Genomic DNA, 18,955 nt, shown 5'->3' with positions numbered 1-18,955 from the left:
GAGTAAGGATGGCACAAAAAAAGTGTCGATCATCTTAAGACGGCGATTTGCCACGAATGCGACAAAATATTGCAGAACCATTTTCGTTCAGTGGGTAATTGTGTTTTCGGTCTTTTGAAAGCCATTATTAATGCCAAAAGTAGCCAATTCGACTGATTCTAAAAGTCGATGTTATTTCCAAAATTTTTTGCTTTAAAGCAATAAAATTAAAACACTAGATGGCGTTTTTTTATATGTATCTCATGTTATTTTAGATTCCGATAGATGGCTTTTTAAATAAGATATTTCATTAAATAAAATTAAAAAATATTTAAGCTTGACTGAATTTAAAATTAAATAAAATTAAATAAAATAAAATAATTTTTGAAATAAATTAAACTTAAATAAATTTAATGCAACTTTATTAAAACTATAATTTAAGTTTAATTAAATAAATATGATTTTCATTCTTTAGTACATATTGATCATCTCTGGCAGGATAGAATTCAGCCTATCCATACATATTTCCCAGAAGTTTCTTATTGCCTACAGAAAAAAGATAAGACTGGAAACCTATTTCAAGTTCATAAAAAATCACAAACTTTTTGGCAAAATCTTATCTCATCCGAAAGGAGGGAGTAATTAATTTTGTGTCTCCACAATAGCCTAGCCAACTAAGAGTTCATTCATGTCAACGCCTCTTTTTACATAACTTTTCCTCATCAAATTGGTAACAAATTGTTAAATTAACACTTCAATTAGACCATTGCGTAGAAAAGTTTCCTAGCCCCAGTGGCTAGACTCCTCAATCCACCCTCGTAACAAAGGAAAACAAAACGAGATAGTTATCTCTTAGAGAAAAGTTATGGCCTACAGGCCTCTTTTATTGCACTCGTTCAAATGATAGTTAACGCAAGAGGAGGAGAAGGACCAAGGCAAGAGGCACGGCCATGAATCCGTAGAAGTCATTGTTGTTACTGTTAACACAACCCTTGGTGGTTTGCTATTGCTGATGGTCTTTGGCCGATAACAGAGCCGTTGTTTCATTGTTTCATGCGATTGTGAGTTAACTTCCAAGCATCGTTGTTTGAGATTCTTAAACTCATTCGTGGCGTGTTGCGGAGGGGGTGAAGTTTGTCCGGGGTCTTTGCAGACTGCCATGGTGGTCATTATGGCTTTGTCGTCAGCTTGGTCCTGGCAAATGTTTTGAATGCCTTTTGTTTCCAGGTTGCCTTTTGGTCATTGTCCTGCTGCTGATGGCAGGACGACTACAACGGCAGGACAATTGGTCAGATCAGCTCGAATTGTTGCCGTTGTTGTTTTGTCCGTGAGTTGTAAGAAATATAGTGAATGAATGAATTCATCACCCCTCCCTGACCTGCTTTGTCGATTCCTCGATTGGGACATTTTGGTGGCTCCAAGCTCAGCCATTGTCATCAGACCATCGTCAGATGGCAATTTTTATTACCAATATGGAGCAAACTTAAAGTGATGGCCCAACAGGCGGTGAATGTTAAGCAATTTGTGGCACAACACAAATAAATTGTCCATATTGTGGTCGTGTACACTTTAATCGTGGACGTAATCGTAGACGGCCCATAAGTGAGAATGCCATGAATACTGGGCGACCTGGTGTTGGCTACGACAAAGCCGAAGAAAAACCAGGACATTGACTACGACAATAACGATTACGCCAAAGTGAATAGGGGGGAAAAACTTGGCCAATGATCCTAGCCTAACTAAATGAAGTGATGGCGTTGAAAAAGTGTGATTACAAACTTGAGTCAGGATGACTATGATTTCTGGCACAAAGTGGAGGCAAGCCGCCCTGGTTAAATCGCATTGCCATTGAAATGGCCAATGTCCTTCTGGCTGGCACTGATCTGCAACAATCCATAATGACGATGATGATGTTGTTGTTGTTGTTGGCTATATCCTTTTTGTAGTTTTTGTTTCTTTTATTGTTTCCGTTTAACATTTATACACAGACATCCGGCCAGTAGTCAGCCATTCAAGCATCAAGCCATCACTTATAATTATGAATGGTTGGCATTGTTGCTGGTGGATCCTTACAGAATTGGCCACCATATTTCAATGAGCTCCCTACTTTCGCTTACAGCTTTTGCTTCAGCCGTCGCTCCGTCTTGCCCTTTTGCGGTTTGACTCCACAAAAAGATTTATGAGCTTCCATATTGAAGTGCTTGGTGCAAGTCCTATCACCAGGCCAGTGGATCTTTATGGCCAACATAGATTTACTGTTGAGATTAACTCTTCCATGGAAAATGTGAAAATTAAATGTCAAGGGTAAAGGAAAGTGCTTCTCTTTCATATGCTATCAAGCATTACTGATGCCTTGGCCTCCCCCTTAACGAGAGGTGTATTTCTATATACCGCTCAAGGCTAAATGTGACTGCCAACACCAGGATTAGTTCTAAGTTCAGCAAAGAAATTAATTTCTCTTCTTTTCGTTTATCTGGAATTTTCATCAATGTTGTTGTGGTTGTTTGTTCCTTATCTTTTTAGGTGTACAGTATGTCCACTCCGAAGTCAAGTCGTGGCAATGGCAGTGTATTTGGTGGAGCCAGTACTGGTACAGGTGGTGGCAGTAATACCGGTAGTAAAGATAAAATGCGTCGTATACCCAATGTCCAGCCGGGTAGCATGGACTGTGAACAACTCATCAAAGAGGGTACCTATGGTCGTATATATGCTGGCAAGTTGGGCGATTCTTGTGATGTCCTAATCAAGACGGTGGTAGATGGAGCTTCATTGACTCAAGTTGCTTGTTTGCTGCAGGATGCCTCCATGCTTATAGGTGTGGGCCATCAAAATATTATGGCTCCCATGTTGGCAAATACTGAATTGCCAGGTCCTCCGGAAATCGCCTATCCCTATCCCTGTAAAGGAAACTTGAAAATGTAAGTGGGGCAATATTTATTCCAAAAGGGACATTTTAAAAAAATATATAAAAAGGATTGAATGCCATTTCCTTCTATGTATTTAAATTTTTCTTATCCTTTTCATTTCAGATTCCTACAAAAATCTCGCGAAATGAATACACCTTTAAGTACCCGACAATTGGTGGAATTTGGTTTGCATGTAACCAAAGGCTTAGCTCATCTGCATTCTGTGGGCATTATACACAGAGATATAGCCACCAGGAATTGCTAGTAAGTATGACACGACTTTCATCCTGGTCCACAAAAAAATCAGACAACACTGTTGACATGCCCGTAGTCTATACAAAGGGCCATGAGTTTAATCCTAGTTTCGTTCGCACACCAAAAAAAAAATGTTCAATAGTGGATTATCCCCTCTCAGTAATGATAGTGAAATTTTTGGTTTCATTGCAATGTGAAACACCGTTCGGACTCAGCTATAACAAGTATATACGACCTTAAGTTCGGCCGAATCTTAGGTACTTACCATCATGTATTGCGTACAAAATTCTCCTCAGACTGCACGAAAATCGAATTACTTGGTATGTGGTGAAATTTGCCGATGACAAGGTGTAGTTTTAGAACATATTCTTCAACGGGATCGTATGAAATTTACACCTCTAAAAGGCACCTGAAGTGAAATCTGGCGATCGGTTTATATGCGGGCTATATAATTATGAGCCGATATTGACCAATTTTTGCACGATTTTTAAAGACCATAGACTAACACCACGTACCAAATTTCAACAGGATCGGATGAAATTTACACCTCTAAAAGGCACCGGAAGTGAAATCTGGGGATCGGTTTATATGCGGGCTATATAATTATGAGCCAATATGGACCAATTTTTGCACGATTGTTAGAAGCCATACACTAACACCACGTACCAAATTTCAACCGAATCATATGAAATTTGACCCTCCTAGAGGCTCCGGAAGTCAAATCTGGGGAAAGACCATAGACTAACACCACGTACCAAATCTCAACAGGATCGGATGAAATTTACACCTCTAAAAGGCATCGGAAGTGAAATCTGGGGATCGGTTCATATATATATAATTATGAGCCGATATGGACCAATTTTTGCACGATTGTTAGAAGCCATAGACTAACACCACGTACCAAATTTCAACCGAATCATATGAAATTTATCCCTCCTAGAGGCTCCGGAAGTGAAATCTGGGGATCGGTTTATATGGGTGCTATATATAATCATAGACCGAGATAGACCAATTTATGCACGATTTTTAAAGGCCATAGACCAACACCACGTACCAAATTTCAACAGGATGAAATTTACCACTCGCAGAGACTCCGCAAGTAAAATTTGCGGGTCCGTTTATATGGGGGCTATACCTAAAAATGGTGCGATATAGCCCATTTGCAATACCATCCGACCTACATCAATAACAACTACCCAGCAAAAAAATGTGGAAGTTCTTCTAAAGGCACAACTTTAAAGCACTTCTAAAAATGTACCCCCGAAGAAGTTCTTTATTTTAGCTGCACAGGAAGTTCATTTGCGTCAATTTTTTTAAATCTCGCTTTTTATACCCTGCGCCACACTGTGGAACAGGGTATTATAAGTTAGTGCATATGTTTGCAACACCCAGAAGAAGACGAGATAAACACATGGTGTCTTTGGCAAAAATGCTCAGGGTGGGATCTTGAGTCGATATAGTCGATATAGTCGATGTCCGTCTGACCGTGAACACATTTTTGTAATCAAAGTCTAGGTCGCAGTTTTAGTCCAATCGACTTCAAATTTGGCACAAGTACGTGTTTAGGCTCAGAATAGATCCCTATTGATTTTGGAAGAAATCGGTTCAGATTTAGATATAGCTCCCATATATATCTTTCGCCCGATATGGACTAATACGGTCCCAGAAGCTAGAGTTTTACCCCAATTTGGTTGAAATTTTGCACTAGGAGTACAATTAGTAGTGTTGTCAAGTATGCCAAATTTTATTGAAATCGGTTAAGATTTAGATATAGCTCCCATATATAGCTTTCGCCCGATTTACACTCATATGACAACAGAGGCCAACTTGTTGCTCCGATTTAGTTGAAATTTATCACAGGGAGTAGAATTAGCATTGTAGCTATGCGTGCCAAATTTGGTTGAAATCGGTTCAGATTTAGATATATCTCCCATATATAGCTTTCGCCCGATTTACACTCATATGACCACAGAGGCCAATTTTTAACTCCGATTTAGTTGAAATTTTGCACAGGGAGTAGAATTAGCATTGTAGCTATGCGTGCCAAATGTGGTTGAAATCGGTTCAGATTTAGATATAGGTCCCATATATATGTTTTTCTGATTTCGACAAAAATGGTCAAAATACCAACATTTTCCATGTAAAATCGCCACTGCTTAGTCGAAAAGTTGTAAAAATTAGTCTAATTTTCCTAAACTTCTAATACATATATATCGAGCGATAAATCATAAATAAACTTTTGCGAAGTTTCCTTAAAATTGCTTCAGATTTAAATGTTTCCCATATTTGTTTACGAACATTGTGTTCCACCCTAGTGCATTAGCCGACTTAAATTTCGAGTCTATAGACTTTGTAGAAGTCTATCAAATTCTGTCCAAATCGAGTGATATTTAAATGTATGTATTTGGGACAAACCTTTATAAAGGGTGATTCTTTTGAGGTTAGGATTTTCATGCATTAGTATTTGACAGATCACGTTGGATTTCAGACATGGTGTCAAAGAGAAAGATGCTCAGTATGCTTTGACATTTCATCATGAATAGACTTACTAACGAGCAACGCTTGCAAATCATTGAATTTTATTACCAAAATCAGTGTTCGGTTCGAAATGTGTTTATCGACAAATTTTGTTCAGCGATGAGGCTCATTTCTGGTTGAATGGCTACGTAAATAAGCAAAATTGCCGCATTTGGAGTGAAGAGCAACCAGAAGCCGTTCAAGAACTGCCCATGCATCCCGAAAAATGCACTGTTTGGTGTGGTTTGTACGCTGGTGGAATCATTGGACCGTATTTTTTCAAAGATGCTGTTGGACGCAACGTTACGGTGAATGGCGATCGCTATCGTTCGATGCTAACAAACTTTTTGTTGCCAAAAATGGAAGAACTGAACTTGGTTGACATGTGGTTTCAACAAGATGGCGCTACATGCCACACAGCTCGCGATTCTATGGCCATTTTGAGGGAAAACTTCGGAGAACAACTCATCTCAAGAAATGGACCGGTAAGTTGGCCACCAAGATCATGCGATTTGACGCCTTTAGACTATTTTTTGTGGGGCTACGTCAAGTCTAAAGTCTACAGAAATAAGCCAGCAACTATTCCAGCTTTGGAAGACAACATTTCCGAAGAAATTCGGGCTATTCCGGCCGAAATGCTCGAAAAAGTTGCCCAAAATTGGACTTTCCGAATGGACCACCTAAGACGCAGCCGCGGTCAACATTTAAATGAAATTATCTTCAAAAAGTAAATGTCATGGACCAATCTAACGTTTCAAATAAAGAACCGATGAGATTTTGCAAATTTTATGCGTTTTTTTAAAAAAAAAAGTTATCAAGCTCTTAACAAATCACCCTTTATATAGCTCCCAACACATTTGACGGATGTGATATGGTATCGAAAATTTAGATCTACAAAGTGGTGCAGGGTATAATATAGTCGGCCCGCCCGACTTTAGACTTTCCTTACTTGTTTCTAATTGTTAATGGAAAATTTAAAATTTTCTGTTTCTAATAGGTTAAAAATAGATTAAGAATTAATAAAATGGTAAAAATTATTTAAATTTTGCCGAAAAAAAATTTCAAATCGATACTAGAAAAATTGCGAATTTTTGAAAATATTTGATGTCAAAAGTTCCAAACAAGCATAAGAATGCATTAAAACTCATAAAAAAATCTAACAATTATTTATTTGTGAAAATATCACAAAATTTCTTAATTCACATCCAAAACACTGAATTCGCATGACACCTTAAGAAGTGATGCCAATTCAGTGCAACGACGGTTAGAATGGTGGACATCCGTGCTATGACAAGCCCATGTTAAATTCATCGCTTCTGCCCCAATTTGCACCACTTCCGGATCCAAAAAGAACATTTTAACTACTTTTGTTAGCGACGCTTTTTTTGCTGGGTAGTTGTGCCAAGTTTCGGAAGTTAGCGCGATTTCAACAGACGGACATCACTAGATCGACTCAGAATTTCATCACTGCCCATAACATATACATAGACTTTATGGGGTCTGAAACCAATATTTCGATGTGTTACAAACGGAATGACAAAGTTAGTATATGGGAGTAGCTCATAGTACATATCTCCCCGTCAATCCCACCAAACACATTGCAAAACCTTACTGGCCGGTAATATTGGCTTCACCGTTAACCTTTCCCTCTCGTTCAATGTGTTATCGATTCTTATCTTAGCTCCTCTTTTTTCTAATCCTTGCACTAACATCTTACTTCCTTTCTCTTTGTTTTGTTTGTCTACTTTTCCAGCTTGGATTCCGATTCCTATGTAAAAATATGTGATAATGCCTTATCACGTGATTTATTCCCCGATGACTATCACTGCTTGTGCGACAATGAAAATCGTCCACTGAAATGGATGGCTTTGGAGTCATTGCAGCAAAAGAATTTCTACAATCAGCAGACAGATATATGGAGTTTAGGTGTCCTCTTCTGGGAATTGGCAACATTGGCCTTGACACCATTTGAGGAGGTGGATATCTTTGAATTGACACCATACCTGAGCGATGGATTCCGGTTGGCTCAGCCCATCAATTGTCCGGATGAATTGTAAGTGAATGAAATAAAAAATTAAAATTTTTTTGTTAAAGACAAAGGTGAAGCCCATAGATTATTTTGAATCTGAGCATTAGTTTCTATTTTTTTTTTGCTCTAATATTTTTGGTTTGAAATTAGTGAACATACATGGCCTCTGAAAATTTCATATTAATTGCAATCATATGTCGATGCCTTGGTTATGTTGGCAAAATAATACCCTATAAGACTTTTCAAAGAAACGATCTTTTATTTTCAATTTCTTAACACAAATTAAATTTTTATTTTCTCTATCTCATACATATTTCAAAAGGGTTCCTTTTCTATTTTTCATTTCAAATTTGAATTCTTTAGTCTCCAAAGTTTATTTTTCAGCAGTGCTTACAACTCGGCCACGCTCCACTACTCACGTCCTCGTGAGGAATCTGAAAAACAAATGCGATTAGATTTGTACATAATAAGGATTAGTTTATTCAGAGTTGTGATCATCACATTCAAATAGCTTCATTTTATCTGCGGATGCGACACCTTCGTATGGTTTGCGGGATCTTTTAGATCCAGGCATATCTTTTATAATATATCTGTCGTTACCTAAATATTTGTAAATCTGATATGGCCCAGAGTATTTGGGACTCAACTTACGTTTCCCTCCCGTGGCTTTTGTGTTCCTAATCAACACTAGCTGCCCGGACTTAAACCCTTTGCATTTCTTTTTCTTTTGGTCATATTTATATTTTTGATAGTTCTGGCTTCTTTCAATGGCTGCTTTTGCCTCATTCCTATGTAAAGAAACATCATGTAATTCCCCATTGGAAATTTCGCAACTTAGAAAGGAATCATGTTTTCCTCTTGGAAGATATCCAAATAAAAGTTCGTTAGGTGTCTTTCCAGTTGCCTTGTTGAATTTAAACCCCACTGAATATCAGTAATACACTCATCCCATTTCATCTCGTCAGTAGTAGAAGAACTCAGTGCCGACAGTATCGTTCTGTTATATCTTTCTGCTTGCCCATTTGCTCTGGGCGTTGCAGTAGCATTATGTACAACTTTTATTCCGTACTTATGTGAGAAATTTTTAAATTTGTGACTAGTGAAAGTACTTGCTCTGTCACAAACAATTCTTCGTGGTGTACCAAATATACCCATGAATTCATTTAAAAATTTTATAAATGGATCAACTTTTGTACTTTGGACCGGTCTAAGGAAAACAAATTTGGTAAATCCATCGACTAGCACAATAATATACATATTCTTATGGATACTCCTTGCAAAAGGCCCAATATGGTTGACGTGGACTGTATCAAATGGCACATTTATCTTCTCTATTGGATGTAGTTGCCCTGCTTGTTTTCCTGGTGGAACCTTATTGTAGGCACACGGAAGGCAACATGAAAAGTAGCGGTTAACGTAACGCTTCATATCCGGAAACCAGTATTTGCTTTGAATACCGGACAAAGTTTTATCAAGTGAGAAATGGCCGTTTTTATCGTGATGGTTAAACACAATTTCCCGCCTATAACTTTGTGGGACTACCCACTTACATCCCGTATTTGTTCTCCTGTACAATCTTCCCTTCTTCAACTCATACTCCTTGTGAATTTGTTCACTTTCTTTATCCTTTGGAATATTTCCGAGTGTTTCGATTAGAAACTTACAGCGATCATCCTTAAGTTGCACAGCCAAAACCCAATCCACATCTGAAATATCTATTTGTAATACCTCTAATGGACTAGACTCGATGGGATTTCTACTCAGTGCGTCTACGTGAGCCATGTGGTTACCAGGACGATATTCGACCGTAAAACTATATTCCTGCAATGTAAGCCACCATCTACCTATTCTTGGTACTAAATCTCGCTTTGAAAATGCAGAGCAGTCCGTTAATATCTTAAATTCAATACCAAGTAAATATATCCTAAAGTGTCTCACCGCATAAACTACAGCTAATGTTTCTAATTCATAAGAATGATAGCGTTGCTCTTCTTTTGATGTGGAATGACTGAAATACGCTACGGGTTTTAAATTACCGTCTGTCTGTTTCTGAAGCAATACCGCTCCAACGCCCCATTTACATGCATCGGTGTGCAGCTCGGTATACAACTTACTATCATATAAAACTAATATTGGTCGCTTTGTCAATTTTTGTTTTAGCTCTATAAATGCTTTATTCTGTTCGCTACCCCAAACGAAATCCACCCTTTTCTAATTAAATTTTGAATTGGCCTTGCAATAAGTGCGAACTGACCAATGAATTTGCGAAAGTAATTGGCCAACCCCAAAAACTGACGTACTTCATGTACATTTGTAGGCGTAGGAAACTCAGATACCGCCTTTATTTTCTCCAATCCTGGTTTAATCCCATCCGCATTAATATCAAAGCCTAAATATTTGATGGACTCTTGTAAGAAGAAGCACTTCTTCAGTTTAAGTGTCACTCCGTTATCACCCAACCGTTTTAATATAATTTCTAAATTACGAAAACCCGTTTCAATTGTATCAGTTGGAATTAAAATGTCGTCCATATAAACCATTGCTGTTGTAAATCTTAATTCCCCTAAAACCTTATTCATGGTTCTCTGAAAAACAGCCGGCGCATTTACTAAACCAAATGGCATCCTTAGAAATTCATAATGTCCATCTGGTGTAATAAAAGCAGTCTTCTGAGAGGAGTCCTTATCCATCGAGATTTGATAATAACCACTTGCACAATCTAGGCTAGTGAAATATCTACCACCTCTTAATCTATCAATTTCATCATCTATCCTGGGCATTGGAAACATTTCTTTTATAGTTTTCCGATTCAGAGCTCTGAAATCAATGCACATTCTGTATTCCCCCGTTTTCTTTTTGACTAAAAGAATAGGGCTAGAATACGATGATGATGAGTCCTGAATGAGGTGAGCATCTTTTAACTCTTTGATCATTTCTCGAACGACTTCCCTCTCAGACCAAGACATCCGATATGGTTTATATGATACTGGAGTATCACCAGTTAGTGTTATTTTCATTTCTGAATGTTTTATGCTTCCCAATTCCGATAACTGCTCAGCAAAGCAGTGCCTGTACTTATTTAATAATGACACTAAACGTGTAACATGAGCCTCATCCAAACCTATTGCCTGTCTAGCTATTTCAGATTCAGTGAAATTTCTAAATTTTCTAGGTTCGTCTATAATATCCAAAGAATAACAGGGGTACGTCTCCGTGTCGTCCAAATTACAAACATATACTCGGCTGATAAGCGACCCTTTCTTAAGGTGGAGGTTTGTGTTGGATAGATTACACACAAAAATGATCCCTTCTTTACCTAAGACACACCCCATTGCCCAAAACTGTGCATTAGGTTTATTGACAAGTAGATCTTCCATATAAAAGCTTGTATTTGCATTTTCTTCCGTTACAACGTCAATAAAATATGAATGATTCTTAGGTATTGTCACATCTTCATTCACAAACAACGAATATTTTATCTTAGGGTATTCGATTTCGGGTAATTCTGGACTAAACCTTGTCGTTATTACCACAACGTTATTTTTCACCGTCATAACAATATTTGGATGATTAATGAAAGCTCTCCCGATTAAAACATCGAAAGTCTGTGCCCAATCGGGAACAATGAATAATTCAACAAAAATAGAGGCCTTGTCTACCTCGACATCACAAGACGTTTTGGATAATATGTGTACCACTGATCCTCCGTAACCAGTAACCTGTACATTACACTCAGTAAGTTCCACGTCTAATAGACGGGCACACGATTTCTTGATTAAGATAAGTGAGCTACCGGTATCAATAAATCCATTAAATTCGATATGATTAATTTTACATTTTACAAAATAACAATTACATGCAGCTGTCCCCTTGCTTTCATTTTGAACAGCGAATATAGAAGACTTACCATTTTTCTTTAAACAATCTCACGATAAATGGCCCCATTTCTTACATTGATCACATTTCTTAGTTGGATGTTTGCATTTGCTGGCGTAATGGCCTTTGGTTTTGCAGTTGTAACAGATAATTTCTTTTGAATTATCTACTATTGTGATCGAACGTCCCTCAATTTTGCGAGCCTTTGCAGAAGGTTCGCTAGTGCTTGGAAAAGTCGATAAATAATGTCCAAATAGATCTTCTGGAGAAACGAAACGACCAGCTCTTGCACCAATTTGTAGACTTTCTTTTGGAAGTCCATCGATAATGCAAGAAACAGCATCACTTCCAGAGATCTTGCACACATCTGCTAGCATTTTCTTTTCGAAGTAATAGTTTGCCATAGTTTCATCTGGTTGTCTTACTCGATTTACAAACCGTTTGAGGTTCTCAGCAAAGTCTCGATAATCAGGAAATGATTGAATAACCAAATTTTTCCATTCAGTCCATGTGGATACATATGATTGCAAGTTTTCAAACCAAGATCGAGCTAAACCTTTTAGCTTATTTTGCAATGCAAAGATTTTACTTCTTTCATCCCAACCATTCAATTCCCCAATCTGGTCAATTTTTTGTATCCACATTGTGGCGGATATATTTACCATTCCCGGCTCGAAGTAAGGGATACAATCTATATTCATATGGCTATGATTCGTTGCTCGTGTTGGTGTTCGCTCACTCAATGTTCTAACTAGGCTTTCAAGCGACTGCATCCGCAAAAAGATTTCCGATTGAGATATTCCTGCATCTCCATGATCTGTACTACTTAAATAGCAGCGTTCTCTTTCAATGTTTTGGTCTGCTGTGCTTCGTCCTATTTCGGGACGTTGTGCATTCATATTCGCCCTTCGATTTCTATTGGACATCCCACCGCTGTCACCAATTATAAGACTTTTCAAAGAAACGATCTTTTATTTTCAATTTCTTAACACAAATTAAATTTTTATTTTCTCTATCTCATACATATTTCAAAAGGGTTCCTTTTCTATTTTTCATTTCAAATTTGAATTCTTTAGTCTCCAAAGTTTATTTTTCAGCAGTGCTTACAACCCCACGGGCAAATCGTGAACATGTCCTTTTCATTTGGTTTATCAAATTTTTGTATTTATTTTTCACCCAATCACGTGCAAACAAATACCGGACTTGCATGCATGCAATAATTGCCATAAATTTGCTGATTATTTGTGGGCAGGTGTATTGACCCATGCCCACCAAATGTCATCCCGGTTGAAATATCTGCACTTAATAAACATTTTTAATTTATTTCATAATTTTATTAATGGATTTATTTATGTGTTGCATATACGATTTTATACAAGATTACAATTGAATTATGTTTATGCATGTCTATTTAATAATATTTTTAAATAGATTTACCATTTTTATTTCAATACACGCATTATTGAGTTTTTATATGGATTTTGTGGTTTTTGTGAAACAGCCAACATGTTTTTATTGGTTTTTGATTCTATGATTTGGCCAAAGGATAAAATTTAATTTCAATTAGAATACTTATCGAAAAGAGCATTGGTTGTTAAACAATAGCAACAATGAATGAAATTTCGGGTTGGGACAGAAAAATGTCACAGTTCAATTTGGGGAATTAAAAATGGTAATTTTCAAATTTCAGGAAAATTTTATTAAAATTCTGTCATTAATACCTAGCAAAAAAAATTGGAAGTTGTTCCAAAGGCACCACTTTAAAAGCCCTTCCAAAAATGTCCTCCCAAAGATATTCCTTTTTTAACTATACAGGAAGTTCTTTTAATTCAATTTTTTAAAACACGCGTTTTTAATATTTTTAATGGGTAAATTTAACTTTGTTTTGTTTCAAATGGTTTATAAACAGATTAACAACTAATAAAACAGCGAAAATTATTACAATTATTACAAAATTCATGTCCATTTTGTCGGAAAAAATGCAACATCCAATCCAAACTGAAAGAAGAGTTTTCTTTTCTGAGGAACGAAATTTTAGACAAGCAAAGTTTGACGATAAAATTTTTTTCTGTAAAAGCAAATAAAAAAGTTAAGTCTTGCTTATCATAAATTGGGGTTTATTTATTTTAAAAGAAAATACTTTATAAGAAATGGCGATTTTGTTTGTCTACAATTTTTTGCTAAGGAAAGTATAGAAAAATTGCGTATATTTGAAAACATTTGAAGTCAAAAGTCTCAGACAAGCGTGAGAATGCATTAAAAATCATTTAAAAAAAAATTATAAAAATTATTTATTTGGCAAAATATTAAAATTTGTTTTATTCACATCCAAAACACTGAATTCGAATCACATCTTAAGAAGTGATGCAAGTTCAGTGCAACGGCTGTTGAAATTGTGGACATCCGTCCTACGACAAGCCCATGTCAAATTTATCGCTTCTGCTCCGCTTTTTTCGTTGGGTATTTCTAGGAGATCAGTCAAGATGGGACCAAGCCAATGGTGTCGGATATCATAGGTTAGGTTAGGTGGCAGCCCGATGTATCAGGCTCACTTAGACTATTCAGTCCATTGTGATACCACAGTGGTGAACTTCTCTCTTATCACTGAGTGCTGCCCGATTCCATGTTAAGTTCAATGACAAGGGACCTACTTTTTATAGCCGAGTCCGAACGGCGTTCTACATCGCAGTGAAGCCACTTAAAAAAGCTTTGAAACACTCAGAAATGTCACCAGCATTACTGACGTGGGATAACCCACCGTTGAAAAACCTTTTGGTGTTAGGTCGAAGCAGGAATCGAACCCACGACCTTGTGTATGCAAGACGGGCATGCTAACCATTGCACCACGGTGGCTCCTAATAACCTAATGCCATTTTAGAAAATGTGCTCCAAATTTTTCATTTCATTTGTAACACAGCAAAATGATGGAATCAGACCCCAGAAAGTATACATATATTCTGTATCTTGGTGAAATTCTGAGTATAGTGACATCCGCCTGTTGTAATCACGCTAACCTTCGAACGAAAAACCGATATCGACTTGAATTTTGGTACAATTGTTTGTTCTTGATGTAGGTCGGATGGTATTGTAATTGGGCCATCTCGGACCACGCTACAGTCCCTACATAAACAGACCCCCAGATTTAACGTACGGAAATTTCATGCTACGCGATGTTGGTATAAACCCTCTAACAATCATGGAATAATTTATATACATCGGTTCATAATTAGATATAGCTTCTTATAAACCCATACCTCAGATTTGCCTAAGGAACCTCTTGGAGGAACAAATTTCATCTGATCTGGCTGAAATTTGGAATTTTCACAACTATTTGTAGACTCCTCTATATATACCGATCATGAACCGAGGAGGCTTATGTAGGCATTGAATCTGCCTTTTTTTACATATCATAGACTTCAAATTGTAATGGCGGGTTTTCCCGCTCGTGGCTGGGGTGAAGCTCTCGGGGCCAGGGGTTGTCACAGAAAAGGAATTAGGTTTGGACAGAGAAAAGAAAGAGACTAGTTTGATTTTGTTCAGTGAAGGTTATCTTTATTGAGTAGTTTAAAGAAATGTGTTGGACAGTAGAGGCAATGGGGAAGTGGATATGACGTATGACTGAGACCCGTCGGTCCTCGGACGTTGTTGAGCGGCTTTATGTAGGGGCACACAGTTAGGATGCTTGCTGAGGGGGATGGACTGCAAAGTGGTTGGTGAGCTCACACTACTGGAGTAGTGTCTGGGGAATGCACTGCTAGTGTGATCGCACACCCCTAGCTGGTGGTTGGAAGAACACGTGGCTGGCTGTGTTGAGGGGAGTGAGGAAACGAGGCCAGAGTGATCACACACACACGCCTCTAGCTTAGGACTAGGAAAGAATGTGGGAAAGTATGAGCACGATGACTAGAATGGTTACACACCTCTAGGAACAAATGAGGAAATGTGGGACCACGTGGCTAGAATGGTCGCACACCTCTAGCTGTGGAATATGAAAGGAGGAAGGAATGTGGGACCACGTGGCTAGAGTGATCGCACATCTATAGCTGTAGAATAGAAAAAGAATATTGAAGAAAAAGGATAACACGTGACTAGAGCGTTCGCACACCACCAGCTGTGGAATGGGAACGAACGAGAGGTAAAAAGAAAACATGAATAGAGTGATAGCACACATCTAGCTGAAGAACAGGGAGGAAGGAGGAAAGGGAGAACCACGTGGCTAGAAAGGTCCCACAACTCCAGCTGAGAGATAGGAGGAATGGGTAAAAGAAAAACACGTGACTGAGTGATCGCACACCTCTAGCTATGGAATAGGAAAGGATGAGAGAAAAGGGAACACGCGACTAGAGTGATCGCACACCTCTAGCTGAATTATCTACTTTACCTTTAGTTCCCCTCTCCAATATTCTACACTTCCAAAATATATTTACTAATTAAATATATGCCAATTTGGACAGTTAAAATTCGATTTTTCTTTGGGTGAAATTATAGTGAAACATGCATGTATTTCTGTCTACTGACGGACGGGCATATAGACTGACTTACAATACCCTCTTCTACATGTTGTGCAAGCTTTAAAATGGAATATAACGACCATTATTTATGACGAATCGTCTTCTTTATTTTCCCCCGATCTTTCGATTTGTCATCTTTGGTATCTTAAAGATAAATGCGGGTTTTCACCTCAGCTACCTACCCAGGATTTGCTAGTATCTTATAATCAACGGACTTATCATCACCAATATACAGTAATCCCTCGGTTTACGTCGTCTCGGTTTACGTCGTCTCGGTTTACGTCGTCTCGGTTTACGTTGTATCGATTTGCGTCGTAAAAGTTTTTGTTCCATCAAACTTCGATTTACGTCGTCGATTTTTTTGCCCACTTGTATCAGAAACGCCTTCCATAAGTAAAATAAGTATCAACGATGATGACATCGAAAATGAGCAATTTTTAATTCGGTTTACGTCGTTTCGATCGACGTCGTCAAATTCCGGAACCAATCACGACGTAAATCGAGGGATTACTGTACAACATACTTCTTCTTCATTTCTCGCAAACTATTGGCTCATATCTCGTCCACGCTTATAATTTAGCCCTTGAAATGCTGCAGGGAAGTGCTTTCCTCATAAGATTATTTGGTAATGAGAGTGTTTGCTGGGTACGGATAGAAAGAACCACCAAATTACTCCCCATGTGGGCATTACTAAATTTCTATTTTAAAAATTTCTTAATCATATATTTTTCTCCCTCCCATAAAATAACTTTATCCTTTACCTAAAATCAAATTAAACTTTTCTGTATATACATATCTGGCAAACTTAATTTTAAAATTTCCTTAGCCAAAAATATAACTTCCTGAGATACTTATTGATACTTTTGGGCTAAGCTTCTATTTATTTTGATTTCTAAATTGAAATTGAGTTCATTGAGTCTAATTATTTTGCATGTTTATTTATGTCTTGTCATTACAGTTTTACCGTCATGTCCTGCTGCTGGCTGGTAGACCCAAAACAGAGACCGTCCTTTCCACAATTAATAGCATATTTACAAGATTTCTATGAGGATTTAAGTATGTACATATAAACACATATGAGATCGAAAATCGATGCGAACTGCCGAAGACAGAACAGAATGTTCAAGCAAATTTAAAAATCCAATCAATCTGGACCTGAGCACAAATGGCTGGAATCCTCCTATATGTCCTCAATGTATACATCTCCCCAAAGCCATAGATCATGAGAATGGAGAAATGGCAAAGGCTTCAATACCCGAAGGTAGCAGAAAATACCGCCCCCTCCCCCCAACAATCGAATTAAGCAGCAACAAAAATGTTAGATAGAAATATGTAAATAGTTAAGAACAAATTTAACAAGAGATTATCAGATTAAATTATTGTTATTTAATGTAAATGAAAAGATATGAAAAACTTTAACTAAGAAAATTCGTCCTATCGTCCACACGCATACACACACACTCACACCCACTTCCCCACACAGAGAGGGGATAATTATAAAGTTGAAGTAGTTGAAAGAAATTAAGAAAACATCTCAAAGGATAAATGTAAGACTAATGTTGTATAAAAAAAAAAAAACAAAGAAAAATTTTACCTAAACTAATGATGAAGAACAAGCATATGTTGTCTCTTCTCTATTGATTTTAAATGGTAAATAAACAAAGACACACACTCACACACCCCACCCCCATCACCACTCACACATAAGCCCCTTAAGATGTTATTTGAAAATATATATCTACGAAAAACGGACACTTAGGCTAGTTAAACAAAACTTTAAATGTTAAATACTCTAATAAAAATAAATAATCTTACTAACTCTCTGTATTCTCTCACTCACTCACTTACTCGCTCACTCACTCACTCACACTACCACAATTTTAAGTGTAGTCCTGTCTCTAAAATAAATATTTATATTTAACTCTATGTGTATGATGTATAAGTGTGCGTGCGTGTGTGTGTGTTATGTATGCATATATGCATCTTGTCCTAGGAGTGTACGAGTATGAATGTTTGTTTGTTTTTGTGCATACGTGTGTGTGTGTGATATTTGTGCAAGAATGAATGAAAGAGGATGGACAAACTTAATGTAAAATTGTATAAAAGAAAAACAAATAATCTTTGATGGAACTTTTCTTAATCAATGTGTGTGTCAAGTCAATGGTCTTTTTTTTGTGTTTACTCTCACCCCTACTCATACTCACACTCTCATCTAAATTCATTCGCTCACTTACTCACTCATTCACTTACTCGCCATCTCATTCACTCATTGTCACTATATTCATGTATAGTCATCTCATCATTTTTTTGACCATTTCTATTTCTCTGAATGTCCTTTACTTTGCATATCCTTAAGTGTATTAGTGTGTGGTGGTGTAAGAACATATGCACACACCCACACACAAACTAAGAATAAAGAAAACTAAAAAGATGTACGTAAATATACAAATAAACCAAAAATAAATAAATGAACAGAAAACAAAAAAAAAACTATAAAATGTGGTCTTGTGATTTATGGTGGTTCTGTCAAAAATGCCAGGTTTTGGTTAACACAAGTTTACATGATACAGTAAGTTGGCTTCCAGAGGACTTCATAGAATGGGTCGATCGTACAGTAAGATTAAAAAAAAAAACAACTATGGTGTTTTACCAGCCTAAACGCCAAGGCAAAAAGAACATGAGAGATAAACGTCTACATAGTTAACCATGTGCAATATAAAATATGTTAGGGAGATGACCACCGGCTTTTAGCGTTATATGGTGTGATCCATATAAACTGCTTGGAGATAGATGAGAGTTCCGTATCGTGCCGAAGTATTAGTTCGGTCCTAATTTGAAGAAACCACATCCTTCTTTAATGAAGAAAAATGTTGGTTGCACCG

General features: G+C 37.3%; 1 protein-coding gene across 3 annotated transcripts in view; it reads left to right on the top strand.

Moving 5' to 3' along the window:
- The window catches only part of Drl-2 (tyrosine-protein kinase derailed 2), a 251,743-nt gene extending 233,181 nt beyond the window's left edge, over window positions 1–18,562 (top strand). For all 3 annotated transcript variants that reach the window (XM_075310862.1, XM_075310860.1, XM_075310863.1), the window contains 4 exons: window positions 2,503–2,897; window positions 3,009–3,149; window positions 7,411–7,710; window positions 17,032–18,562. In XM_075310862.1, coding sequence (XP_075166977.1) covers window positions 2,503–2,897; window positions 3,009–3,149; window positions 7,411–7,710; window positions 17,032–17,143 — 948 coding nt within the window. In that variant the 3' untranslated portion in view covers window positions 17,144–18,562. The remainder of the gene's footprint in view (window positions 1–2,502; window positions 2,898–3,008; window positions 3,150–7,410; window positions 7,711–17,031) is intronic.
- The last annotated feature ends 393 nt before the right edge of the window (window positions 18,563–18,955 follow it).

This window comes from Haematobia irritans, chromosome 5 (genome assembly GCF_050003625.1).
Source record: "Haematobia irritans isolate KBUSLIRL chromosome 5, ASM5000362v1, whole genome shotgun sequence".
In the NCBI taxonomy this organism is placed as follows: Eukaryota; Metazoa; Arthropoda; class Insecta; order Diptera; family Muscidae; genus Haematobia; species Haematobia irritans.
The sequence above is the reverse complement of the archived record's forward strand: the minus strand, read 5'-3'. Positions and strand labels throughout refer to the sequence as shown.